The 27956-nt window shown below is 42.8% G+C and overlaps 1 protein-coding gene across 1 annotated transcript in view; it reads left to right on the forward strand.

Annotated features, from left to right (window-relative positions):
• The window catches only part of LOC133123174 (low-density lipoprotein receptor-related protein 1B-like), a 484946-nt gene that overhangs the window by 398743 nt on the left and 58247 nt on the right, over positions 1–27956 (forward strand). Inside the window, exons 62-68 of the mRNA XM_061233491.1 lie at positions 836–929; positions 2364–2480; positions 4580–4699; positions 8837–8956; positions 20580–20696; positions 24774–24880; positions 25902–26043. Coding sequence (XP_061089475.1) covers positions 836–929; positions 2364–2480; positions 4580–4699; positions 8837–8956; positions 20580–20696; positions 24774–24880; positions 25902–26043 — 817 coding nt within the window. The remainder of the gene's footprint in view (positions 1–835; positions 930–2363; positions 2481–4579; positions 4700–8836; positions 8957–20579; positions 20697–24773; positions 24881–25901; positions 26044–27956) is intronic.

A 27956-nucleotide genomic window follows, 5' to 3' on the forward strand; every position in this document is an offset into this window, starting at 1 on the left:
GTACTAAAAAATGGAGTACCACATCACTGGCAGAGCACATAATCACAACGACTCACACACATATTACAGACATGTCTGCAGCTGAAAGTGTTCAACTCCTCTATTTCACAAAGGGTATTTCTGGCAGTTGCTCTATTCTTCCAAAGTCTTCAACTGTTCTGTGTTTTTTGATAAAAAAACTGTGCCTGCCAGTCCTCTTTGCATTTAAAAAAAGGTGGTTTTCGTGTTTTGTCTTTGATAAATCTGCAATGCATTTCTGCAGTGCAGTCTATATGTATTTGGACAGTGGTACATTCCTGTGGCTCTGATCGTTGTTTTTTATTATTTCTCAGCTTCATAAGGGGCAGGGGTACATGACCTTAACCCCACATTACTCCATGGGGGATTGTCTCCTGCTTGGTCTGATCACCTAAGCGTCAGCCAAATAACATGCAGTGTCGTAATGGCTTCCTTCACTTTCATTGGCACAACTCTGGTACTCATGTTGACTCCAAAGGCAATCAAAAGCCAAGAATCAAGTCTAGACACTGAAGGCTGCACTGAGGATGCAATTGAATACACCTGGCTAATCAGAAACGGCTGAGAAGCCAACCGTCCAATTTCTTTTGGAACCTTCAAATGGGGAGCCTATGTATAAAGAGAGATGCAATACCTACACGGATCACCGGATATAGATGTAAATACCCTCAAATTGAAGGTGACAGTCTACACTTTAATTTATTGTTTCAAATATACCGGAGCACAGAGCCAAAAGAGTAGAAATTTGACTACTGTCCAAATACTTACGGAATGCATGGTATGCGTTATCTTTGTCCTTTTGTGTTCCCGCGCGTAGTTCCGCTGCGGGACAGACGAGTGCATTCCTTTCTGGTGGAAGTGCGACACGGTGGACGACTGCGGGGATGGATCAGACGAGCCTGCGGACTGCAGTGAGTCCCGCCGTCCCGCCATCCCGCCATTTCCCGCTTCCTTTCACAGCGGCTCGCCACAGCAGAGCTTTGGGCGGGATTCATTACGTCCAATCCCAATCCCGAATGATTTGTACTGTTTCACCCTCCTCTGAGCTGTGATCTCTCCGCACTTTGAAATGGTTGCTGTGTGAGACAAGTGCATGGGGTAAAAAAGACATCTTTCTGATCTTTGAGAACTGCCTGAAGTGTCTGAAGTAACTGAAGAACTATAGTGCGTGTGCAAAAGCAGCCTTTGAGAGGGATGTAAATACATGTTATTCTTATTATTATTATTTTATTTTTATTATTATTATTATTTCGTAAGTTCTCTGGGGAAAAAAATGGCTCATAGCCTTCTGCTTCTCCTATGTAATCTGATGTGACTTCCAGTGAAACCCCTTCAAAATCTGATATCGATTGAAATCTCAGCAGGCTTGCTGACTGGTTCACATACAGTTCTTCTTCTCTTTTACTTGAGACGAGACTTGTTAGCTTGACACTGGTAACGCGGTCAAATGCACCGAGAATCATGTATTAGTTGGAAGCTAGCTCCAAGCATTATGGCTAGGCTCAAAGCTGGCTGTAGGACGTTTATTGCTGTCGACATGACCCTGGTCCCAGGCTGTATTGTAAAAGCACCTTGTTCCCTTCTCAGCTGAAGTTAAGCAGGGTTGGTTTTGGTGAGTACTTGGATGAGAGGCCTCCTGGGTAAATTAAGTTATTGCTGGAAGGGGGCCAGATAGGTTCACTCTTCTGTCTAGACCAAAATAAAACCCGGTTCCCAAGGTGACTCGATGCGGTCTTTAAAGATCCTGCAGTACTTTTTGAAAGAGCTAGGGAGTTAACCCCGGAGTCAAACTCCCTGAAAACTGTTTCTGCCTGCATCTGGCCACCTAATTATCCTCTTGCATCTGATTGGCTGCACAATATCTGCATAGTTAAATTGCCATTGTGACTCCCCACATCATTACGGCCAATCAGAAAGTCTGGTCCCAGCTGGCCGTCATGGTTAAATAAAGGTTAATAAAGCATGAGGAGTATGTTTTTATAGTTATTTCATGATTTATATTTAGCTCTGAATGGTTAGACTAGTTTTCAACGGGTTTTGACCCCAGTCTTCCCCATCCAGGCAACATTGCAGACCCCCATTTCAAAACTCAGTGTATAGATTAGGTTGTCTGCGGTTAGCTTGAAGGCTTTTTTTCCTGGCGTGAATGCACTTGGATTTCATATATGATTTTGGTAGAACATCTATTATTATCAATCACAGCTATCCAAGTAATGGTACCATTCTGGGTAAGTGCCATTTTGAAAGGTTTCTGTCCCTTATCGACGGGTCAACTAAAATCTGCTGAAAACAGGTCCCCAATGTGGTGCATCCAGGGTTTTAACGTCAGGCCTGGCTTTTCACAGCGGAATTCAAATGTCAGCCAGGCCGATTCCAGTGCGGAACGGGGCTCTGCGCCCTCCCTCCCTTCATATGTGACGGAGAGAACGACTGCGGAGACAACTCGGACGAGGCCAACTGTGGTAAGGAGCCCCTCTAACCGCCATTTTAGTTCTTCACTTTCATTAAGCACATCAAAGAGACCTCTATCTGAAACCAGATGCGCACTTTAAAGTTCAAATGGGTTTATTGCATCATAGAGAATTATCTTACACTTCAGAAAAATCACTTACTTGGCGGTTCTATTTGATGATACATTTGCCTGATTAATTTCAATGTGTAATATGCCTACAAAGATTTTTACGAAATAAAGTTTAATATCAAAATAAAGTTTGATTTGACCAGTTTATGACATTAATAATGTATTAGAACACTATAATGTATGTGCTGAATGTTTGTTAATGTATGTTTGGCACATCCCATCAGAATCTTTCCCTGGGTTTCTGTGTTTCAGATGGACATTTATAAAAGGGCCTTTTGATAAAAGTTGCATGTGCAATGATCTTCAACAACTGAACTATCCATCTATTGTACATTATCGTCCCATCAAGGATACAAAAATGCATCCATGTCGACATGTACTGTATGTCTTGCTTCACAGAAGTGGCAAAGCTATAGCACACTATAGCATTCAGTTGTTTAATGAAGGGAGTAAAGGTGAAATAGATTCAAACAGTAAATGTCAGTACACAATATTCTGTCAATCCTTGGCTTTTCAAGTTTCCTGAAAAAATTAAAAAGATTTGAAAGTACAGTATGTGTTCTCCAGCCATATTGATTTGCTTTAGAATTAGTTGCACTCATTTCCCTTCCCCAGCCTCTCTCTCTCTCTCTCTCTCGCTCCCTCTCCCTCCCCCTCTCCCCCTCTCTCTCTCACCCTGTGATGGCGTTGATCCAGTTTGTTAATGATTGACCATTTAGTCATTTTGTGCCGTCGGTATCTGAATACGTGGGTTTGACGAGCACTATCTATGACAAGCACTGCAGCTTGCTCTGTCACAGCCCTCCAATGATCAATACCTTTCTGGCCCGCATCAGAAACGATTACAGAAACGTCGGTTTCATCAAACGGCCGTGCCGTTATCTGAAGTCTCTAATCACGACCGCGTTCATAAACTTGGAAGCCGCGAACGCAAGATACCCCTATCAAACTTAAATAGTGTAGACACAAAGTGATCTCTTAATAAATCTACCACAGTGTGCTGTCTGTTTAGATTTCAGCTCAATTTCTGTCTGCACAATCAGTGGAAGATGATGGCGGTGCCTGATCTGTTTCTGTAATCGACCTGAGGAACGTCATACACCGGAGTGCTGTGTACATAGATAGTGGTCGCAAAGCTAGCATTTGAGTCCTACAAAATTCTGCTGGTTTCGTAAGGTGCCTGCCTTTGCACACATTGATGTTATACGGTGTGTGCAATAGAACTGCTACATTATGGAAAAAAGTTTTCACACACACAGTTGCACAAGCACGTATGCACGCACCCACACTGACACCATTTTAACTGTATGCAGTGCAAGATTATCATACATCATAATATCATACAGTAATTTTCCTGCAACTGCTACAATTATGTATTGATAGAAACAGGATCACTGTTCAGGATCACAGCAGAGAGAGTGTGAAAATCATTAATCGGTTTCAAGGGTTGTCTGTCACTGACTATGATTGGCATCGCGTTTATAAAATTAAAATCACAACTATAGCTGGACTGTGAAGCCAACACAATGTCAAAAATTGTGGGCGGTGGTTAGCACTGTTGCCTCGCAAGAAGAAGGCTCTGGGATCAAGTCCTGGTCAGATCCTTCCTGTGTGGAGTTTGCAGGTTCTCCCCCAGTCTGTGTAGGCTTCCTCCAGATACTTCGGTTTCCTCCCACACCGAAAGACACGCATGTCAGGTGACCTTGACCAATGCTTCAGAATCGGAGTCGGCCCCCAGGCGCTGCAATGTGGCTGCCCTCTGCTCCTATGTAACTCAGATGGGTTATTACCCCATGGGGTTTCATAAAGTATTTTCTGTTCTCTAAGTTCAGTTAACATGCAAGACAAACACAACTTTCACAAATTGTGTTCACTCCATAAAAAAAGCCTGGTTTAAAACCCAGGGAGGGAGATTCAGCAGCGCTTTTAGAGATGAACTTTGCACATCCTCCTTACAGATGCTGTCTCTTTTCCTTTCAGACACGTACATCTGCCTGTCAGGGCAGTTCAAATGCACCAAGAAGCAGAAGTGCATCCCGCTCAACCTCCGCTGCAACGGGCAGGATGACTGTGGTGATGGCGAGGACGAAATTGATTGCCGTAAGTCGCCGTACGATCTTCGAATCTTCTTCTTTTTTAAAATATAACAGTGAGCAGGCCGTCCACACTTCTACTGTATTTTTTAGTTGTATCATATTGTAGAGCAGCAATCATCAAATCTGGACCTCGAGTCCAAATTCGGCCTAGTTGTCTTTTCTCCCAGGTATTTAGCTGAACAATTATTTAGCTACTGATGTGGAAAGACCTTCACAGTCTTCACACCTGACTCCCTGGTAAAGGGAGCAGTTCTTGGACCTCGGGGTCTGTGATTTGATGATCCATGTTGTAAATGGTTACAGATAGAGAGGGGATCACTGCACAGAATGCGCCATAGGCAGGGAATTGAACCCCTCATGGTGGGGTTTGTATTCAGGTCATGGATGTTCCTTCCATATTTAGTCTGGTCCTGGCAATGTTTACAAAATAACTGTGGATGCTCTGGCCTTGACCCCACCAGACCTGAGACAAATAGTCATTGTTTTGGATTCAAATACTTTTCAAATATCAACAGGATCAGAAAGCTTTTTTAGAGTATTTAATAGCTTCCAATACACCAGACAAACTCAGTAAAGCGTATTTGAAGTATTTGGCCCAGGTCTGGATCCCACCACTAAACCTTTGTGGCAAGTGTCGCATTTGTAATTCGGCAAAGTTCTGCGATGATGGCTCTGTTGTCTCTATGGTAACAAGATGCCAAACGGCTGAAAAAAAAATCAGGCTTCACGCATGGAACATTAACTCCAGGATTGGACAAAAGAATTTCAAACCTTAAAGCACACTGTGCTGACCATCTGTGTTTTTGATGTCCTGTAAAGGCTGGATGATGATGGGCAAGGCTGGTAGTGTAGTATAATGGTTAGGGAACTAGTTGTCCCACTGAATTGCATTTCCGGAATACTGCTAAATGCTATGCTAGCGCATTTAATCTTAGATGGCAGCAGTGACAACTTCATATAAGCAAACAACGCATTAAATTGTTCTGCAGCCACAACATTACAAGGCTCCGTATCGTCAGCTAATGACCGACATGCAGCTTTCCATGAATTTGTGTACCAATGCAACAACAAAGATGACGTTATTTATCCTTGGCTGGCCAGTCTGACGTAGGAAACATTTGCACCCGTGTTTTTTTTCCGCCAATTGCGCTTGACATTGGTTGCAGGTTGCCATCGATAGGCTAATTATTTTGAACCCAGACTTCAATGCTACGTAGTTTGCTTATGTAGCTTTCACCGCTCTATTTTATAGGGAGCAGTATACCAGAAGTATAGTCCACTTCACCTTGTACAAGCGCAAGTGTTTTCCAATGTAGACAGTTGTGTTTCGACAACACACAAAGCGGAACTAAGTAGGCCAGGCTCAATAGCAGGCCAACAGTAGAAGTAGCTGGTTATCCGTCATGATCCAAATGTACACAGAAAGGCTCTTGCCCCAGTCCATGACCCTGGCCACCCTCAAAGGACATGGAGACGCTTCCTTCTAGGCAGCGGTTTGCAAAGCTCACCGCTAAAACAAACCTGGATAAGAGATCCTTGGTCCTTAGTGCTGACAGCCTCCCCCGCAAGTGTCTGGAAACGGCATGTTGTTATTGTGTGCTTTTATTGCAGACAAGGTGAGAAAAACTATGTTCCAACCTTGTTTGAGCAATAAAGATAATTTGTAACACAATGAGGTTACATGAATTGGCATCAACTAATGTACTGTAGTTGTTAACATGAATGAATGATGCATAAACTAAAGTATTACTTACATGATTACTTATACATTATCAAAACATTGGCAATATGTAAACCATGAACAAATCCACTAACAGTATTTTATTCTAACTGATGTTAACTAATAAATGTTAATACATTCATATTTTGCAGTGACCACAATTTAATAATGTAATAACATACAACTCTGCATGAGCTAAAGTTAAGAAATACATATCTTAACTTTGGGTATTTAATGTCAATATAGGTAAAGAATGTTACATACTAATGTTGAAATTACGCTGTAGAGCTAAATGTCATTTGTTGAATTTTATTTTTGGATAAATTAAATTGGCAATATGGTTTCCATGTAGGAATAGACTTGGGGGGTACTGAGGTTACTGATCCTGTTGTAGTGTAATCAGTGCCCGCCTGATCACCAGTCAGCCAAGGTCGGTTCATGTCACCCCACTCCTCACTGGCCTCCACTGGCTTCCTATTGCCGCACGCATCCGATTCAAGGCCCTAGTGTTGGCATGTAAGGTTGCTAAGGGGACTGCCCCACCTTACATCCAATCCTTAATCACTCCCTACTCCCCAGCTAGACCACTCCGGTCTGCCAGCTCTGGTCGCCTTATGGTTCCCTCACTACGAGCACCTGGCGGTTGAGCTACACGTTCACGCCTGTTTTCCGTTCTGGTTCCTCAGTGGTGGAATGACTTGCCTACCACTGTCAGGACAGCAGAATCTCTCCCCTTATTTCGACCCAGACTAAAAACACCTTTTCAAACTGTACCTTAGTCCCCCCCCCACCCCCCCTTTCCGATATCCCTCTTCTAACCCAAAAAAATATATATAATAATAATAATTGCAATTATGATGACTGTATTTTTTTGTTTAGGACAGCACTTCATGTGTATTTTACTAGTTATGGATGTGATGCTTTAACTTGTGGAGGAGGATAGCTTTTGGATGCCTCTTAATTGAGTGCATTTTGTGATTATGGTTTGGCAGTTTAAGAATTAAGATTAAGGGGCTAAGAATGTTTAAGGCTTGGGTGAGGCTGTCTATTCTGTTGGGGTGGACTGATTGAGAATTTTTGTAAAGTGTTTTATTTCATGTTTTTTGTCTTTGCTTTTCAGTCTTGGCTGTTGGTGTGCGTGTGTGTGTGTGTGTGTGTGTGTGTGTGTGTGTGCGTGTGCATGTGTGTAGGCAAAGTCTTAGGGTGAGAGGGTAAAGGGACTTGGTTTTCCCTTTGCCCTGGTTTTAAGATACTGGATGTTTCATTGAAGAACATCCAAAGTCAAAGTTTCTCTCTCTCTCCCCAGCCTCCCTCCATTGCCTCTGTGTCTTTCTCACTCCCCCATCTCTTTCTATCGCTCTCACCCTTCGTCTCTCTCTCTTTCTCCCTCCCTCCCTCGCTCTCCCAGGCAGAGCCCTGTGCTCCTGCTGGTGTTAAGCACAGTAATAGAAGTATCAGTATTCTCAGCATCGAAGCCTCCCCAGTGCCTCTAAAGTGCAGATAAACGGGGTACTTGTGTGCCAGGTGCAGTCAAGGAGACCCAGACCAGCGTAGTGAGACCAGCCCTGCCTCATCTCTCATTTCTGGCCCCGACAGGCTTTTTTTTTTCTCCTTTCTCTCAACTGTGAATGATGAAATCAAACAAGTTTTACTTACATTTCTTTCCTTTTTTTTAAATGAAGCCAACATGGGAAAACTGTTCTAAGACAATGTCTGGGTGGGTGTTTGGGAATTGGATGTGTTGGTGGTGTTATCTGTGCTCTATTTCCATCTCCCCTGTCACCCTTCCTCCAGTGGGGTCCTGTCTGTCTTTTCGCGGGCCCACACAAGGGGAAATGGCAGGGGAGATTAAGCGGGAGCCAACCGTGTGTTGATAAACCTCACCTGGGGTGGAGATTACCTCGGCAGAGGGAGGGTTTAGCAGGCATAATCACATCTGGAGGGCGGGAATCAGCTTGTGTTTATATTCTCCTGGGCTTAGAGCTACGTAGTTTGGGTGGGGGGGAAGAGAAGGGAAAGGTTACACCATGGCAGGATTACACTGTGGCACAGGAGTGTATATACCGCATAACATATTCACACTTGTGTAAAATACATGCTCCCCAATACACGGTAAGGTACATGACTGGGACCTGGAAGGTTGGGAGTTCAAGCCCCGGTGTAGCCACAATAAGATATGCACAACTGTTCCTTGAGTAAGGCCTTTAAACCCACATTGCTCCAGGGGGAATTGTCTCCTGCTTGGTCTAATCTACCTTAAATCGCTTTAGATAACTGGGTCAGTTAAATAAGAAATTCCTATTATTTTCGTTTCGGCTCCGAGGTCAGAGTTACGGTAAACAGACAACAGAGGGCCTTCGGAAGTCACAAACTGAGCGAAAGCGCCGATTGGAAACGATGGATCTGTCGTTGTCGTTCCAGCGGAAAGCACCTGCTCCCAGGACCAGTTCCAGTGCAAGACCACGATGCACTGCATCTCCAAGCTGTGGGTGTGCGACGAAGACCCGGACTGCGCAGACGGCTCGGACGAGGCAGACTGCGGTAAGAGCGAGAGAGCGGTATCCTCACATCCCCCTTTCCTGCCTCTGAGCCATCGCGTGTGATTTCTCACCGTGTGAAGGGTGATAAAGGCCAGGCCAGCCAAGGAGCCATTTTCCTGACAGTAATCATCGGCCGCATGAATCTCCCGTAACCCAAACCCGAAAATAAACCGGGAAAAGTCGAGAAGTATTGGAAAATGAAAGTCGCCGGCTTTTATAAAGTTGTTTTATAAATTGAATGATTTATAAATGGCCAGATATACTTTGCGGCTCGATTTTATTTTCTCAGCCGGCGAAGCCGCTCTCGGTGTTGTTCAAGGTCGTATAAAAGATTGTTATTCTTTTTTTTCACTTTTTTTGTGTTCATATTCAGCAGGCTGATAACCTAATCACCTAACGAGGTCCTGGGGTTCCACTGTGTATGCTGATTTTTGTTCCAAACACAACTGCAATCGCTGAATTTTAACAAGCTATGCATTTTTCCTAATTAGGCACTTTTCATGTTTTGATGGATTATTTGCTCCTATTATTATGTCATGCGTGCCATGAACAATAAAAGTCCCATATTCAAGTTCAAGTTCAAGTGTATTTGTAAAGCACATTTCATAAACATGGAAATCCAATGTGCTTTACATAAATACATTTACATATGTAGAAAATCAAGAGAAAAAAGCAATGTGGGGAAAAAAAAATACATAAAATATACATATAAAACACACTAGTCAAACGCCATGGGAAACAGTTTTGAGCCCATTCTGCAAGACAGCAAGAGTTCCCGCCTGTTTTAAGTAATCTGGAAGGCTGATCCAGCATTTGGGTGCATAATAGCAGAAAGCAACTTCACCTGATCTAGAGCCATTCAATGCTTTATAAACAAGGAGTAAAATCTATTCTTGAGGTTACAGGAAGCCAGTGCAGCAATCTTAGGACTGGTGTAATATGATCTTTTTTCCGTGTCCTAGTTGGAACTCTGGCTGCAGCATTTTGAATGAGTTGGAGTCGTCTCACGGTTTCCTTGGGAAGACTAGAATAAAGTCCATTAGAGTAGTCTAATCTACTGGTAATAAAAGCATGCACCAATTTCTCTATGTCCAGTTTTGATACAAATCCATTAATTCCCATTGTGAATTATGTTTCCTGTATGACATTTTTATCCCATTGACAATCGATAATTGCAAGTTTCTTTCTTTTTTTTTAAATATATTTTTTAGGCCTTTTTCAGCTTTATTGGACAGTATATAGTATAGAGAGACAGGAAGAATGGGAGCGAGAGAGAGGGGAAGACATGCGACAAATGTCGGATGGTCGGATTCGAACCGCCGACGTCGCGGCTCGCAATGAGCATGCGGTCAGTGCTCTACAGGCTGCGCCACCGAGACACCCGATAATTGCGAGTTTCAACTGTAGATTCCACCACCGTTTCAAGTTTGTTGCTCTCCATTACCCGACTGGACATTGTCTCCAGGGAAACCATGTCTGATGATTGTCTGTGACCAATCACAATCGAACCCCCAGGCCTTTCAGTGGGGGTGCTCCAATGAGTGTAGCTCACTAGCAGGAGCAGACTCGGTTGTACAGATATCTACCTGGAGTTTACCAAGTACTCAGATGGTCTTTGCTTTCTTGGCAACTGCATGCGGGATGGCTCCTTGATAGCACCTTAAACAGGCATGACATCACCAAACCCCTCTCACGGGCCCCTCCTTTGTGCTCCATGGTAACCGGTGCATAATTGACCTTGCCATTACCACTTGCTTCAATTACATTCCCTGGTAGTAACATTCATAACATATGTAGATGTGAGTATGGAGAAGAATGTGGGAATGTGGTTGGCCTTTTGCTTGGGTTTAAATCTTTTTTCCTGTCACATCTTATATTGTGGAAAAAGACATTTCTCTTGCAATATGGACTTGGAGTTGGAGGTGCTATAATAACACTGTCTACCCTCAGCACAGATGGCATTCAGTTCATTGGAGCTAGCCAGCCAATCAGAACAGAGGTTCATTGATGTCAAAGAGCCTTCAATACACGGTCACTGAAACAGCCTGTTCTTGTTAAAGCTCATGAGAGGCACATGAGAATGGAGTTGTAAAACTGGGTGGAGATTGTTTTTGGTACTTCAAACCACACAAATGTCATATGGATATCAGGACCTAAATAAAACACGGGTGTACAATATAGGATAAATAGAGTATAAAGTATGAATAGAGAAACAGTTCCCAAGCTCAATAAAATTATGTTTTCATCTCTAGCCAGGTTCTACTGCAATGGTATAAACTGTAAGTCCACCCTTGTTGACAGAATAACCTATAGAACTTTTCCTAAATCATTTTTGACATTGATACACGATTGCAGTATAAATGAACGGTGTTCATTTCCACTGCACCATGAACAAAGTATCACAGTCAAACCATGCATTCATTGCAGGGACAAATTTATAGTTTACTCTGACACATTTAAGCAGGTTTGTGTGGGGTTTGCATCAGTGTCGCTGTCTTTTTTTTTAGTTTGTTTGGATTTTTTGTGGAAAAATCAATGGCCATTCTTCAATAGTTGCAGAGGCAACAGCGTAACACATATTCCTGGATTTGTACAGAAGCAGTGAGGTGTGAAGTTTAAAAGCAGCTGAGTGAGATATGTTATATAACCAGAGGCGTAATGGCCTAGTAAAGCGAAAGCAGGACAGGCTGAGCATTTTTACCGCTCTGCCGAGAAAGAGCAGTTAGACCACCTAGGGCAAAAGGGTTTTTTTTTTCCTTCAAACGAGGATGCCAGAACCAGAATACGATTGAGCCTCTTTCAACATGAAAATATTGATTGAGCAGAACACTGGCCTTAATTTACTGGCGGTTCATCAATTACTGTGGAATATAAGGATTCACGGAAATGTAATTCAGTACGTTCACAACAGATTATGAAATGGCACTGTTGATCCCTGCTGTAAAATCCAACTCTGCCAGCTTGAAAATTGAGCAGGTCAAGCTAGTCATAAGCTGGTCAACCAGCATGGCCAAGCTGGTCATGAAGCTGGTCTAGTTTGGTATGGTAGCTCGTGCTGGTAGCTTGTCGGAGTTGGTTGAGCTTGTCAACCTACCAGCTGTTTCAAAACATAGATTGAGCTGGTCAAACCATGTCAAGCTGGGTGCTGGACTGAACAGAGTTTCAAAACATAGCTTGAGTTGTTTTTTTCAGCAGGGATGTGGCATGGACAAATCAGTCCAGTGGGTTCAGCCTTATTTCACATTCAGACATACACAACAGATTCCGTTAATTTTGTCATACATGTATTGGAAAAACTGCATTGTGGTGGAACTGGTAGTGACTCCTAACTAAGTGTCAAACTTCAGAAAAGCCAGAAACGTATCTTCTCACTGTAATGGTACTTATTTCTAAAGTTATTTTGACTTGTAACAAACACGATTGCTTTTTGTCAGTATTTTTCTTTTCGCCATGAACATATCTCTTGCACACATGGGACCTTATGTGGACTCTCTATGGATATGTTTATCGACTGAAAAGGCCCTGCATTTGAATAGAACTCATTTTCTCCAAATTCCGGTATATGTGCTGAAGGAAATGAAATTGGAGAGGACCTATTATATTCATGCAGGGTGAAGGAGCCTTCCATAGATTGTTGGTTGAATTCTATTAAAGCTGCATTGATCACAGACCAGTTCTACTTTACAGACAGCTCTCCTGCCAATAGTTTACCCTGTTATGTCCATCTGAAAAATGAATTAATTTTGCGGTTTTTGAAGCCAAATTCTACTGTCATCATCTCCCTATTACTCCTGGGCCGAGTGTATTTTATTTATGGAATTTTAATTTCTCTTGTGTGTGAACCGGAGTCCGTCTGTTGGGCGATTTCAGTGAGGACCCGACAGCATCTACCTTTATTTGAAGAGTGCAATCTTTTCTTACGGCCATATGGGTTTCGCCATTGTATCCAGGCAACATGTTTTTGTTCCTGGGCTGTGGCTGATTTATGCATAGGCTATATCCTCCAGGCCTGGACTCCTGCCTCATTGTTGTGATAATTTGTAACATTTCATTTTGGAAAATGTTTACTTGCTTATTTATTTATTTTCTGGTCCCTCTATTTTGGCTCCCGAATCGCGGCACTCGAGCTGTGTTGCCACACTCCAGGTAAAGGCTGAACGGTGTTGAAGTGTGTGCACTTCTCTGATGCAGTGCCCACAAGCCAGATACCATTTTCCCCACACCACGGGCCACTGAGTACTACAACAGAGCTAATCTGAGAGGAGTGTCTCTTCTGGACTTCATCTGATACCCTGCAAATGCCTAGTGCATTGTTGGGTGGAACTGATGTCTCTGTAACCTGTCCACCTTGAAACCCACCCAGGCCCCGGCAGGACGAATCCATCTATCAGTTTTCAGTGGTCCCGGCAATAATCATCCCATGACAAAAAAAAGCTTTCAGGCTTGAAATTTTTGTGGCGACCAGGTTACCTTGAGACTCTTCTACTCTGCAGATTAGCTCCCCTCAGATTGTAGAAGGGGAAATAAATGACTTCTGTGGCAATTTAAGTTGTGAGATTCATGGCATGGAGGCTAGCTCCTATGTGACTAGCCCAGCTTGCCATTAAAATCAAAACCTTCAGAAATGTTTGTATTTATTATGTAGCTGTGTACAGTAGGTGTGTTTCCAGAACGGGGTTCTGCTTGCCAGGGACATACCGTGACCTCCACAGGCGCTGGGCAATGGTGTCCCTAATACTGTCAAGCTTTTAAGATGTTTTTCTACTTTCGTGGCCTCAGTAGTTGAGTTTTCATTTTTTATGCAGAAAAATGAACCTAATTCAGAGGGGGGGAGGGGGTAATACACTGCATTCTATCAACACAGATATTCCGAGAGCTTTTACTTTGAGTTTTTTTCAAATATTATTTTAGAATATAGATAAGATATTATAATATATTAGAATATAAAGTGTAAAATAGCTTTTATAATTATCAGCTACCACAACTTTTAGAGGGATCTTGGAGCGCTCCTCCATGCAGAAAATTTCAAGATCCTTGATATTCTCAGGTTTGCCCTTGTGGACTGCCCTCTTTAAGTCAGACCACAGATTTTCAATTGGGTTAAATATATAGAATATCTTCACAGACACTACGCTGGTTTTATTTTAAATATTCTTTAGTAGTGCCAATAATTTTTTTTCCCCCTACTGTGTTTTTGAGAAGAAATTGCAAAAAAAAAAGCTATTTTTTATGAGAATAACTTTTGGTTGCACTCAAATTCAAAACCTCCACCGCTTCCATTCCGGTTACTGTAGGCTGGTAAGCATTTCATTTTCGCAGGAGCATTTCGGTTCTTTGAAGTGACATTTAGCACAGCTGGAAATCTAATGCGCTGAAACACGGAAGCCACATATTGTTTTTGGCTGTGTCACTTCTAAAGATTTCATTAGTGTCTGGAGTGCCTAATGGATATTTTCATTTGTCCCTCATGCATAATACATTCCTACTGCTGCAGCGGAGATTGATCCGAGAAAGACCTGTTGTGTTTCTGTTTTTTATGCGCTCATAAATATCTGATTATGACTCCACTAAATATATTATTTTTCTTTCGCATGGCTTATGCATAAATGTGTTTTAAATGCATTTTAGTGTGCCTTAAAAAGGCAATATTTAGTGCTTGAATAGAGTTGTTCTTCAGTAACAGTTTTGACAGGGTCTAGTTATTTAGTTGTATGTACTGTGCAATGCTTGTTAAAAAGCCACTGTTTTTCTGTGAGTGTTGAATGATGAATGTTCTTCAGCAAGGACAAAGGTTTGAACACGTGACTTTCACACACAAACATGCCTGTTTTTAGTTGGAATAGAAGAGAAGCTCGGCCTTAATTGCTAACATACATGTTATAGTGGGGCACAAGGGGGTATGATGTATTAATGATCATGTTACAGGATTTGTTATCCATGCTTGGATGATAATTGGCCTCTTGTGACTTCTTACAATTGTGTTTGTAGGTCACGGCAAACAAGCATACATAGCAAGGACACGGGTGTCAGTTAGTTATGCTGGCAGTGGATGCTTAAAGAATAGCACGATAGCACGTTTGCATATGTGGCACTGGGGTGCAAGTGATGCTGCAAGCTTGGCTTTTTCTTTATTTACATGAACTCAATAGAAGCATCGGAAGCGCGTCCATTACATTTCCAGATGATATAACCTTGGAGATTCAGCCAAGCTCAAATCTTCTTGGATTATTTTGGTAGATTCCGGAGAGAATCCATAAGTGGGCGGAAACCTGGCAAATTAAATTCAGCATCGCAAAATTTAAAGTGTAGGAAATAACTATTTAAGGCCCGGCTACTTTATGGGTGGGACAGAATTAGAATGTGTTCAATCTGAAAACAGATTTGGGAGTAGCTCTTCATCAAAGCCTATCTAGGACTAAGCATTGTGCCTTAGCAGGAAAAAAGGGCATCGGGATGCTGGTTATATAGCAGAAAGTACTGAGTATAAATCAAAGGAAGTTACATTGATGTATACGCCAATACTGGTTCACTCCCACATATATCGGACCACAATAAAATGTTTCCACCAAGAATATATGTGCGCTCTGCAACTGTAGCTGATGCATCTCAACCATTTTTTGATCGATTTTTGCTTTTATTAAGAGCAGAAGTGGGAACAAAGTCCAGAAATGGACCAGCCTTGTTGTGCACCCTTTATCTACCTATATTCTCACTAAACTCATTTTAAGTGAATAAAAATAGAACAAAACATTTATACACCACAGAGCTAGCACCACAGGACTGGCACCACTGGGTGAAAACTGTATTCTACAGACCCATCTAAATATGATTTGTCCTGACCTATAAATAATCTACAGCCACAACTATAGACAGTATGTATGCCACCATTTCTGACCGCAACAATGAATGTGTATGAAAAGTAGATGGCAAGAACTACAGAATCTCCAGTACACAATATTACGTCTATGTATTCCTATTATTCAGCAAGTTAAATAAAGTAGCGCGAGAAAGACACACTTATAATGCATATTTTGTGAAGTAAGAAACATAAAGGAGAAGGGTGAGGGGTGGACCAAAAAAAAAAGGTTTGGGGGCATGGTTGATATTGTAAATGGTTGAGAACCTTTGCATAAGAATATTCCAAATGTGTACTTCCCTTTGTCACTTTTCATTATATATGAGATTGCCTGAGATCAGTTTTTATCTTTTTTTCCCACATTTTAATCACCTCAAGTTTCATTGTTTCATTTTCATGACTTCCAACCCTCGTAATATTCGGCTTTCATAAAAGTGTGATGCCTGCCGACAAATTATGGGAGCATTCAATTATAACAAAACGTATAATGTTTCTAGCTTTTTCTGCAATAACAAACTACGTAAGTAGGGGGTATTCAATCTTGTTTCCTTTTAAGTAGTCGAAAGAGCATTGTAAATTATACCTTGATATCTGATGTTGAATACATGATTTAATCCGATTTTATAGTATAGGATCGTTTGTGGGTGTTTTTGTTTTGGTGTACAGTACTTTCCTTTCTTTATGTGCTTATTGGCTGGTTGTTAGGGCTGCCTTGTCTCTCCTTAATCTTAATCTAACCTCCGAGTTGTATTTTCGAGTAGAAACTATCTCCGACCTGTCTGTAAAACTGTGGAAGTCACATGAATGCCACAAAAAAAATGGCTTCCATGACCTACTTAGCACCGTTGAAGTTTACAAAATCTTAATGTAAATTTATATTTGCACCAGTTTGTCTTTGAACACTTTATGATAAACTGTAGGGTTGCTACCTATTGTACTTATTTTGGTGTAGCTGCTAAGGTGATGTGGCGAGAATTAGAGGTAGTTACTGTAATCAAGCTATTAGCCTAACAATATTTCTAACAAACTAGAGCAGCAGATGTTATGTCCCTCTCTACCAGAGTATAACATGTCATAACCATACAACAACACAGCCAAAGGCACCACCACTTAATTTGTTCTCCGGGGGATCTTAGGCAGAGGCTACAACACTGTGTATGATAGACAAGTAAAGCCCTTAGTTTGTAATGTATAGAGACCACAATGCCAGTAGAAACCTATGGGAAAACATTATACCACACAGGGCCCCAGGAAGTGCAATAGTTTAGCTCATTTTGTGTCCTTGGTCACATGTCTGTTCACATGTGCAATTAAGAAAATGCAGGGTAATTACCAATGAAAAACAGAGACTTTTTGAGTGAAAGTATAGGTATCTCTAGCGGGGCAACTTCATATCAATCGGCGCAATGGATAGCTCGAAAGCTGGTTCCTTGTTAAAGGCACCGCTCTCAAACAGTGTGGTTTGTCACATAGCCAATCAGTATGTGAGACTTATTCTGATGCAAATTTACTATACACTTGAGCCTATGAAATATCATATCTCCCACTTCCAGCTCCTGCTCACGACTACTGTCTGTTCTGGCTCCACAGTGGTGAAACAAACTCCCCGTGGGGGTCAGAACAGCAGAATCTCTTGCCACCTTCGAGCTGCCCATCTCCCCGTCCCTGTTGTTGTCTTTACTTGTGTTATTACGCTAGGATGATACCTTTGCTAGTTTTGTTTGGCTAGGTAAGATGTTTATTGTTCATATATTTGTGTGGTGCGGTAGTAAAACCAAAAAAAACCCAAAAAAGATATCTTTGTTGTACTGCTAGCACTTCCCTCTTGGGTCTTTCAGCACACTTGTCTCTGGTTATGGGTATGCACTTTGCTCTTTGTTTTACATCGCTCTGGATAAGAGCGTCTGCCAAATGCCATTAATGTTATGTAATGCAAACATTATTGGTGGGGCTTGGCCACTCCAGTATTGAGTTGCCCCTTGGCCACACCCTTGCCGGCAGACTTGCCTAAGCATCAATGAGAGAAGCAAAGGAAATGAGCTTGGTATTCCTCTGCAGTTCAAGATTAAATTGCAATTCTGTTTTGAATTAGTTCTCTGACAGGGTGAAGGGCTCGTTTGAATTCATTATATATTTTTGGACATTTACATTAAATGTCTGACAGTGAGGTCAAGCTGAATGTATTATTATATCCAATTTGAAAGCCATACAGATTAGCAGAGTTACTACGTTAATGAAAAAATGTTTTAATGATAAATAATCAATCATTTCCGAAACACCTATACAACCTGCATAGAATTTTAAAACTGTACAAGCAGCAGTCAAATGCTCAGCTTTAATTGTGTATCAAGCCCTTAAAGGCAATGGAATAGCCGGCCACTTTATTAGGTGTTTATTGGACTTAATTATCTTCTGCTGTTGTGTTCAGGGATGCTCTTCATCAGAACCACTGTTGTAAAGTGTGGTTATTTCAGTTACTTTTACCTTCCTGTCAGCTTGAACCAGTGGCCATTCTCCTCTGGCCTCTCTCATTAACAATGTGTTTTCACACTGCTGCTCACTGGATGATTTTATTTTATTTTTTTCACACCATTCTCTGTAAACTCCAGCGGCTGTTGTGCATGGAAATCCCAGGAGATCAGCAGCCAAACCACCCTTGTCTGGCACCAATAATCATTCCATGGTCAAAGTCACTTACAATGGCCTCAAGAATAGTGCCAGCCGGGAAAAAATACTTGCGAGGTTATGACAGCAGGGGGCAGCTGTCTTACATTTTGTCCTGTAACAGACGGAACAGTCATTTGCAGCAAGGTTACCCATAATCCACAGTGCTTTAGGGTTTGTGTTTAAACCACAAGGTTCTTTGAATAGTTTATAATGTGAATTTGACTGAAATACACACAATAAACATTATGGGTAAAAAAAGCATGTCCACGTTTAACGCCTGTCACTATGGTGTATCATCCTTCCTTAAACCATTTTCCCCATTGTTGCTATACGAGATAATGCCCCCTTACATTGCCACACACTTATGATTGCAGGAACAGGGACTTTCGAACCCATGCTGTCAAACAGGAAACTAATCTTCAGTCATAATATATCGATAATTACGATAATTATTGTAGCATACGTCTGTAAACGTTGTCCGTTTCAGACTGTCAGAACATGTTCATCATACCCACTTAGTGCAACGCAAGTAAAAGCGAGTCAATTTAAAAGATAGCAGTAATATAATAATATAATATAGATAACAATAGTCTAAATATCAATGTAAGCTCTGATTAGAAATATCAGCCTATATGCCTTCTCTGTCGGTCTCTGTCAATATCCCTTCATCATTCATCGTTCTCTGTCAATGTGCCTTCATTATTATGTGACTTCAGTACATTAAGAGTTGCTCTCCCTATTGTTTTATATCAAAGATCATAAGAACGATGTGCTATCTCACTACTCAGCTCTGATTCTGCCGATGGACTGAATTCATTCCATTGTTCCATTGTAGGAGTGCTGTGGGGAAAGGGGGGAGTATTTAGTGTGAGTGCATACAAAGTCATGAGAAGCAACTATTTAATTCTCACAATAAATTGTAAAAAGGCACCTCACTACATACAGTAAAAAAGATTGTAACATTTTCACTTATTACTCAATTACAAGGTTTGCAATTAAAAGCAGTGAAATGTCATCTCAGAGAGCATACGCTTGTCTGCTACAATAAATCACATTATACATATATAATAAGAACTTTTTTTTCTGTTTTTCTATTTCCGCATGGCAAACTGCTGCCAAAAGAGACGTTTTACTTTGTTTGTTCTTATGAATTTGTTCATTTTGACCAACATACTTTGTGTAAACAGACGCATTGGAACGAACAAGGAGCTACAGTGCGCAAACAGTGCCATGTGTCACACACAACTAGTTGTCCATTGCGGTTCTAGTACACACTGCTCAGACTAGCCGCATCCACACAGAAAATTGGTAGTCAAGTCTGAATTTTTCAGCTCGTCACTTCAGTTGTGGAATGTGGTTATAACCCTCTTTCACAACCAAACTGTGTGTGAACGTAACTGCATCAAGCACTGAAGTGACAACCATATTTAGCTGCAGTGTAAATGTAGCCATTGTCTGTCCTCCCCTGATATGTCCCCACCATACCATGACATCCACAGCCCGTGTACGCCCTGCAAGTGACATGCAAAATGTGGGCAGAGGTCGAGGTCCAGGTTCAGAAAGTAAAAGTCCTCCTCAGTATTTTATTCCAATCACCTGGATTTGCATCATTAGAACAATTATTCTGCCAGGAGGTGGAACTCATTAGTGAAACAACTTTCATGGGGTGAAGAAACACATGACAGGACTTTTACTTTCTGACCCTGGACCTCGATGAGGTTGAAGATTGTTTTTTGTATGTTGTCTCCACCTCAGAAACAAATGACTTTTTAAAAACTTTTCCAGAGACTTTCCCTTTGTCATTGAACTGCATTAGGGAGGTGTTGGGAGTTGGGTCCAGGACAGGCGCTATCCCAGATATAATAAAAAAAATAACATTGACATTGCAAATCAGCATGCCTCTTCACAGATTTATTTATGCATTTCTTTATCTTTTTATGTATAGGCCACTCGAGGCAGTTTTTTCCCCATTCCTCTTGGTGTCAAAAAACCGGTTTGATACCAAGGAAATGATGATAATATAGTGGCGATATGACTGTGGCGCATTAATATTCATGTGCCGTCTTGCGATTTTTGTTTGTTTGTGTTTGTCTCTAACAAGATGAAAAGACCTGTGGACCTCACGAGTTCCGCTGCAAGAATAATAACTGCATCCCTGACCACTGGAGGTGTGACAGCCAGAGCGACTGTGGAGACCATTCAGATGAAGAGAACTGCAGTAAGTTACCCTCTCCTCCCCTCTTCTCCTCTCCTCCTCCCACCCCCCATTGTAAAGCTCTTTTTTCTTTCTTTTCTATCTATCGCTTGAAGCCTGCAACACAGCTGTTAGTCTTGCACAGGGACAGAGCGGTACAGGGATCCGAGTGAAGAGATATTTCTCTTCATATGGTAGCTGTCTTATGTTTTATTTATGCGTTCGGGTCTTTGCTTTTATGCAAAATGTTGGTGGTTCTGGCTCCCTCCATTTTTTTTTCTCCCTCTCAAAGTTAAAAGCTGTTTAGTGGTTCCTGTTTGCTTTTGACCCGTGTGTGTGTGTGTGTGTGTGTGTGTGTGTGTGTGTACATGCATCTTTGTGTGCGTGTGTGTGTGTGTCCCTGTCTGTCTGCATGTGTGAGTGCGTGCGCATGTATAGAATGTGTGCACATGCGTGTGTGTGTATGTGTGTGTGTGTGTGTGTGTGTGCGTGCATTTCTGTGACTCCGCATCAATCATGAACTGAAAATCTGAGGATATTGTAGGATGCGTACAACTCTACCCCATTCCCTACTGCCCCCCCAGCCCCCCCACATTACATCCACCAAACCCCCACTGCACACAGCGAAACTCCACCCCACACTCATGCCCCCATTCACCTACAGCAGTCCACCCTTGGCCCCTACCCTCCAGAGAGAGCAAACACTTCAAAATTAAAGCTCTGCTTTGATACCCATCTCTGCAGTTATCCAATCATTATTGCCCTCCACCCCTCCCACGGCTCCCTTCACACCCGATCTCTATGTAATTTACTCAGCCGTGGCTCTCCCTTTATCCAAGCCAGAACTTCTGCACGGTCCACGGCCCCACCGCATGTAAATAGACTCCTTTTTCACTCCATCGCTTTAGCCTCATGAAAACCAGGTGTACAATAAGTGGGGAAACTATGGCAATAACAAGAATCCCTATCCCATTCCTTTTTTTCCCCTACATCTTTTGTTCGCTCTCGGAAGAACAGTGCGGGGGAGTATCCGAAAGGTCAACAGAGAAGGGTCCAATAGACTCCTTTGATTGATAGACGTTTAATGGAGTTTGGAGGCAAATAGTGGCTTCTCTCAAGGAGCCGGACGTGGGAATGCGATCCCCAGATTCAACGCAGCCACAGCGTCCTTTGTTTTGCTCGATAACAGAGTTTAATTGGGTGTTTCATTTTCTTCTCTTTATTTCCTTTGGTTTATAGCCAAGTCTCATAATGCTGTTTTTGTGTAACACTCGCTTAAATTTCATTTCCAAAATTGAAATCAAATCACACAGTGGTTAACTGGAATCCCAGCCATATTGAGCACTTCATTAAAACATTGTATTAGTTTCTGCTGGCTATTTTTTACTACAAATGGATGTCGCAGATTATTGATCATTGGTTTGCTTTTTTTAACCATTGCTTGAGGAAGGATGTTCTGCACCGACTGGAGAGAAACACAGGAAGCTTTCGGCTGAAGATGAATTTGTAGGCCCTCCGTCACTTCAACCTATTCAATTCCTTTCACTAAAGTGGAAAGATTTATCACTCCACATGAAACGACACCATACGTCAAGCCTTCATTTCCGCTTTCGACTTTCTGGTAGCCTGGTAGGCGTGCAGAGATATTCCTGGTATCAACTCCCTTCGCTCGTCGATGAAAAATGCCAGCCGGCTCTTCGGAGTAGGACTCCCCGACTAACTAAGCAATTATCCTCATAAAACGTCGAGGATGAAACATTGTCCTGACATTGTCGTCGTATTAATTATTAGGTCATTACTGTAACGTTCATTCTTTCATTTCGGTCTGGCCTTTGTTATAAATCTCCCCATCTTCTCCTGTAATTGCGCTGGTTCGTCATCCAGACGTGTGCCCTTTCATACAGCGCCACTCGCGGCTAAGAGGAACCCGCCGAAGGTGTCGTCTTAACCCAGGAGCGGCGACTTAATTCCCCCTCCGAGGCTTTGTTCCGCTTGATTTGATGTGAATCGCAGTCAGGAAAGAGTTGTCGATTCGCCCGGCAGCCGCTGATAGCGGCGGGAAAATGGAGATAAGTCAGGGTGCTTCCCTCTCTACAGCGGTTTAAAGTGTCTTGATTATCAACAGGGAAATGGTTTAACCATGGAGTTAGCTTTATTTGCAGTTTGTGTGAGCGTGTGTGTGCTTGTGTACGTGTGTACGTGAATAGAGTAAGTGCGTTCTCCGGTGGGAGCGTGTGCGTCTGTTTGTGTACATGTTAGCACGTGTGCTTATACATTAGCATGTGTGCTTATATGTGTGGAAATGTGTGGGTTGCACAACCATATATATCTGTGTCTACAATCAGATAAGAAATACAGGTACAAATGCTTGTTGCTGGGGCGGTACCCTATTGATAGTATTATGATGATGTCACTTGAATAGCTGGGCGGCATATTGTACAGATGGACTAATCGCTCACTGACACGAAACCGCCCGCCACTATGTGGAGTAGAATTAGAAACGTGTCAAATTATTGATTTTTCTGTTCACATTTTTCTTTGTAAATGGTCACGTGTATTGTTGTTGCATTTTTATAGAATCCCAGTGGTGAGAGAGAGTAAGGGAGAGGATACGGGGAGTTTAAGCCAAGGCAGGAGCAGCTTATAGCTAGCGAAAATAAACCGGAAAGATGTCACAAAGCACTAGCAGCAGTGTGTTCTGATCACTGAACTCAAGGTAGAATCTAGCCAAATGAAATTGATTAATGCCATTGTTAACGTTAGCGTTAGTAAAGCAGGTTAACATGAGCCGGCTAGTTACTTAACGTTAGTTGGCTGGTTAGTGGTCACTAATTTCCATTAACGTTAGCACAGAGAGATCCTTATCTTAAATGAGCACACTGGGCTAGTAATCTTGATTTGTATGTCAGTTTGGCTAAACAGCTCTGTGACTGTAATAAATGTGTTATTAATCAACCACCTCAGCTATCAGGAAAATTGATAGATTCTATTTTTGTATTCATATCGTGTCTGTGATAGTTTATCTAAAGTGTCTTTATATTTAATTTGTACCCCTAGACAGCAATATATATATATATAAACCTACTCTTATGTACCTAAAGAGAACATTACTGTACTGTCAGGGTACAATTGGAAAATTTGATCCTCGAAGAGCAAAAATGTCACTTTATTTCACAGACTGTACCAGGTATGAGGGCGTCCACACCTGTGTGTGTGTGTACAGTATGTCCAACGGTCGCGCCATTACCTGGAGACGGCGCGGACTGAACAGCAGCAGCCAGCCACTCGCGGGGGGGTAGAGGGGGGTTTACTGCACAAGTGAGCCCAACGGTGGGGGGAGAGAGAATCAGACCATGCTGCCACCGGCCAGGGAGGCCCTTGAAGCTCAGCTAGTCATATCCCACTAATGAGAGGAGCCTGCTGGCAGCGTAGAACCCCCACCGCAAACCTCCGCCCCGCGTTTTAAGGCACTTTGAGGGGCGTGCAGGTGCACTAGCACTCTGCCAGGTGTCAGGTCCTCAGCGACGGTTGCTAGGGAGCCGCTCTTTGATATCAGAAGGACCCGGAAGGCGCTGTAGATTTTCATACGCCGGAATTTAAGTGAGCCCAGTGATCAAATAAAATTATTAATCCTCTGCTTGAGAGGGATAAAATGGATCTGCACTGGCCACTCCTGCCCTGACACCTAGTTTAGAGTCTCTGTGGGAGGGGATGAGTGAAGGAATCACATTTATCTGGAACCTTCTAAGAGAACTTATATAAAAAGTTATTTAGCTGATGCTTTTATCCAAGGTGACTTATAGTTGATTAGACTGAGTAGGGGACAATCCTCCCTGGAGTAATGTGGGGTTAAGAACCTTGTGCAAGGGCCCGACAGCTGCATGGATCTTCTAGTGGCTTCAACCACCAACCTTTCGTGTCCCAGTAAAGTACCTTAGCCACTTAACTACAGGCTGCCCCAGAACTTAGAATCTCCAATATGTAACCGTGAGATAGCCGCAAGTTTTAAAAAGATAGGTTAAGGCCTTTCCAGTACGCCTGATTCCGAATCCAGGCAGACCCCCTTCCTGCAACTACTGTCTCCTTCTCCCCAAAACTCAGAGCCGGTGACCTGCAATTCCAAGGATTTTGTCTGCGCCAACGGGGAGTGCATCTCGGCGAGATTCCGCTGCGACGGAGACTACGACTGCGTCGACAACTCTGACGAGGTCAGTAAACCGCAAACAACTGTCAGGATTACCCGTGGGTATATCATCATCATCATCTTTATCATCCCTCACGAGTCCTGACCATTCTCATCGAGATCGATGTTGTATGACTACGATAATATATACTGTACATGTGATATCCATTTCTTTTTGCAATGTCCTGAGAGGCTTGGGAAACAGCGCAATGCTTTGAGCTTGGTCTGCGACAGGTAACAAATAAAGAGGTGTGGAGAAGGTTCTGTATTATTCCATTATACTTTGCATTATTGTCTCGAGATATTCGCTGTTAGATTGTGCAAGTCAAGGGGAACTGCTAAGAAAAATCAGACTTCCGAGTAAACGCAATTCAGACATGCACAATAAAACACCTAATTGGAAGGAAAAAGCCATGAAATGACCAATTTGTCCCGCATTGTCATTTGTTATTGTTGCGATAATTATCCGCCATGCCTGTGAATAATCTCTGATTCTGAAATATCCTAATAGCTCCACCCCTCCCTCCTCCGTTGTGCAATTTTTTTGTGTGTGGTTATTGTATTGTAATTTTGTTATTTAAATTCAGAGCCTGCTCAATTATTCAAGCGCTGCCCGGTTAAGGGAGCGTGTGCACAAAGACGTCTATCCGCCACATACCGCGTTTCTTCCAGTCATTCCATCTCCCGCCATCGCACTCTCCACTTGTCACATCAGCGGTCACAGTTAACCTCGCTGATGGCCGAGCGAGAAATAAATAAACATTTGTCGCCGTGCGCCGAGTAAATACGAGAGGGAAAACGCACCTCTGGCAGTGGAGTATTTAGCCAACGGTGATTAATGTCCTCCATAAAGAGTAACTTGATATTTTAAAGTTATTTATTGAATTAAAATATCCAGTGGTGCTCTGTGCTTCCTGATATTTAAAGAGATACTGAAAAGAGATGATTTTTACATTTCATTAAAAGCATTTCATTACAGACACGAGGGGAGAGTTTATGTAATGTGATGTGAGAGCGAGCGGCTGTCTGTTTACCGAACTTTCCAGAAAGACTGTGAGACTCGATGCTCGGAAGACCAGTTCCAGTGTCTGAATAACCTGTGCATCTCGGTGAAGTGGCTCTGCGATGGACAGGAAGACTGCAAAACAGGGGAGGACGAGAGCAACTGCCAGGCAACAGGCACTGAAGGTATGGCCAGGGGCTTTCACAGTGGGCTAGATCTGAAGTTAGGGCCAGGGGCTTTCACAGTGGGCCAGATCTGAAGAGCCAGGGGCTTTCACAGTGGGCCAGATCTGAAGTTAGGGCCAGGGGCTTTCACAGTGGGCTAGATCTGAAGGTAGGGCCAGGGGCTTTCACGGTGGGCCAGAGCTGAAGAGCCAGGGGCTTTCACAGTGAGTCAGATCTGAAGTTAGGGCCAGGGGCTTTCACAGTGGGCCAGATCAGAAGTTAGGGCCAGGGGCTTTCACAGTTGGTCAGATCTGAAGTTAGGGCCAGAGGCTTTCACAGTGGGCCAGATCTGAAGTTAGGGCCAGGGGCTTTCACAGTGGGTCAGATCTGAAGGTAGGACTTGGGGCTTTCACACTGGGCCAGATCTGAAGGTAGGGCCAGGGGCTTTCACAGTGAGCCAGATCTGAAGGTAGGTTCTGGTACCTTCACAGTGAAGCAGATCTGAAGGTAGGACTTGGGGCTTTCACAGTGGGCCAGATCTGAAGTTAGGGCCAGGGGCTTTCACAGTGGGCCAGATCTGAAGGTAGGGCCAGGGGCTTTCACAGTGGGCCAGATCTGAAGGTAGGTTCTGGTACCTTCACAGTAAAGCAGATCTGAAGGTAGGACTTGGGGCTTTCACAGTGGGCCAGATGTTCACAGCAAGGCAGGGTGGTTTGAGTATCTCAGAAACTGCTGCTCTCCTGGGATTTTCACACACAACAGTCTCTAGAGTTTGCAGAATGGTGCGAAAAAACAAACAAAACATCCAGTGAGCAGCTATTCTGCTGGCAGAAACACATTGCTAATAAGAGAGGTCAGATGAGACAGGCCAGACTAGTCGAAGCTAACGGGAAAGTGACAGTAACGCAAATAACCACGCATTACAACAGTGGTATGCAGAACACCATCTCTGAACACACAAGGTGTCAAACCTCTAAGTGCATTGGCTACAGCAGCAGAAGACTTAATAAGTCTAAAAAATAAATACCAAATAAAGTGCTCACTGAGTGTATATATAGTGTGCATTCTGGTTGTTATGTTAATTAATGATGCTCCCTTCATGTAGGATGCCATATGTTGCAATCGTGTTTATGAATTGCGAGCTCATTTAAACAGCACAAACTAACACAGCTGTGTCAGAAATAACGAAGATACAGTCAGTGTCATATCCTGACATTGTTCTGAGTGTCATCATACTCCTGAAAGGAAGGTTAATATATCAAAGGTGGGAGCTTCAGAAGCAGCACGCTTAACGTACGGCACAAATGAACTAAGGAGGGGTGATTCATCATGTGTGCCACCTAAAGTATAACGAGCACCAACCACCAAACACACACACATTCACTGGCACACAAGTGCGTGCACACACAGACGTAGGCACGTATACGTACACACAGACAAAAACTCATATGTGTACACGTGTGTATGAAATGGTTATGACATGGTAGGAAATGAGTAAGTCATGTTTCTTTATTTTTTCTTATGCAATGTGAACTGTGAGTATGTATTGTAACAGATCCACAACTCTTGAATGTCCGAGACAAATTACACTTTGAGACAATAATGGTTTATCTCATCTTATCTTATCTTACATAGACTTATGCACATGCACACACAGAGATAGACGCACACAGACATAGACGCACACGCATACACTCACGCACACGCATCTCGTGGTGTCTGTTATCCTCGGGAATTGAATCCCACACAGCATGATTCTGATTTAATGACAAATCTTTGTTCTCGCAAAGCACATCAGGCCCGTCCGGGCTTTTTCTGAGGGCCGTAATGAGAGTGCACGTGACGCGGTGGTTAAGGCATCGGACATCTCTGCGGAGACTCCCTCGGCGTAAATACTCCCGGCTCTTCGCTCGGCTAGCAGTCCTCGCGGACAC

Source organism: Conger conger, chromosome 3 (assembly GCF_963514075.1).
Source record: "Conger conger chromosome 3, fConCon1.1, whole genome shotgun sequence".
Taxonomy (NCBI): domain Eukaryota; kingdom Metazoa; phylum Chordata; class Actinopteri; order Anguilliformes; family Congridae; genus Conger; species Conger conger.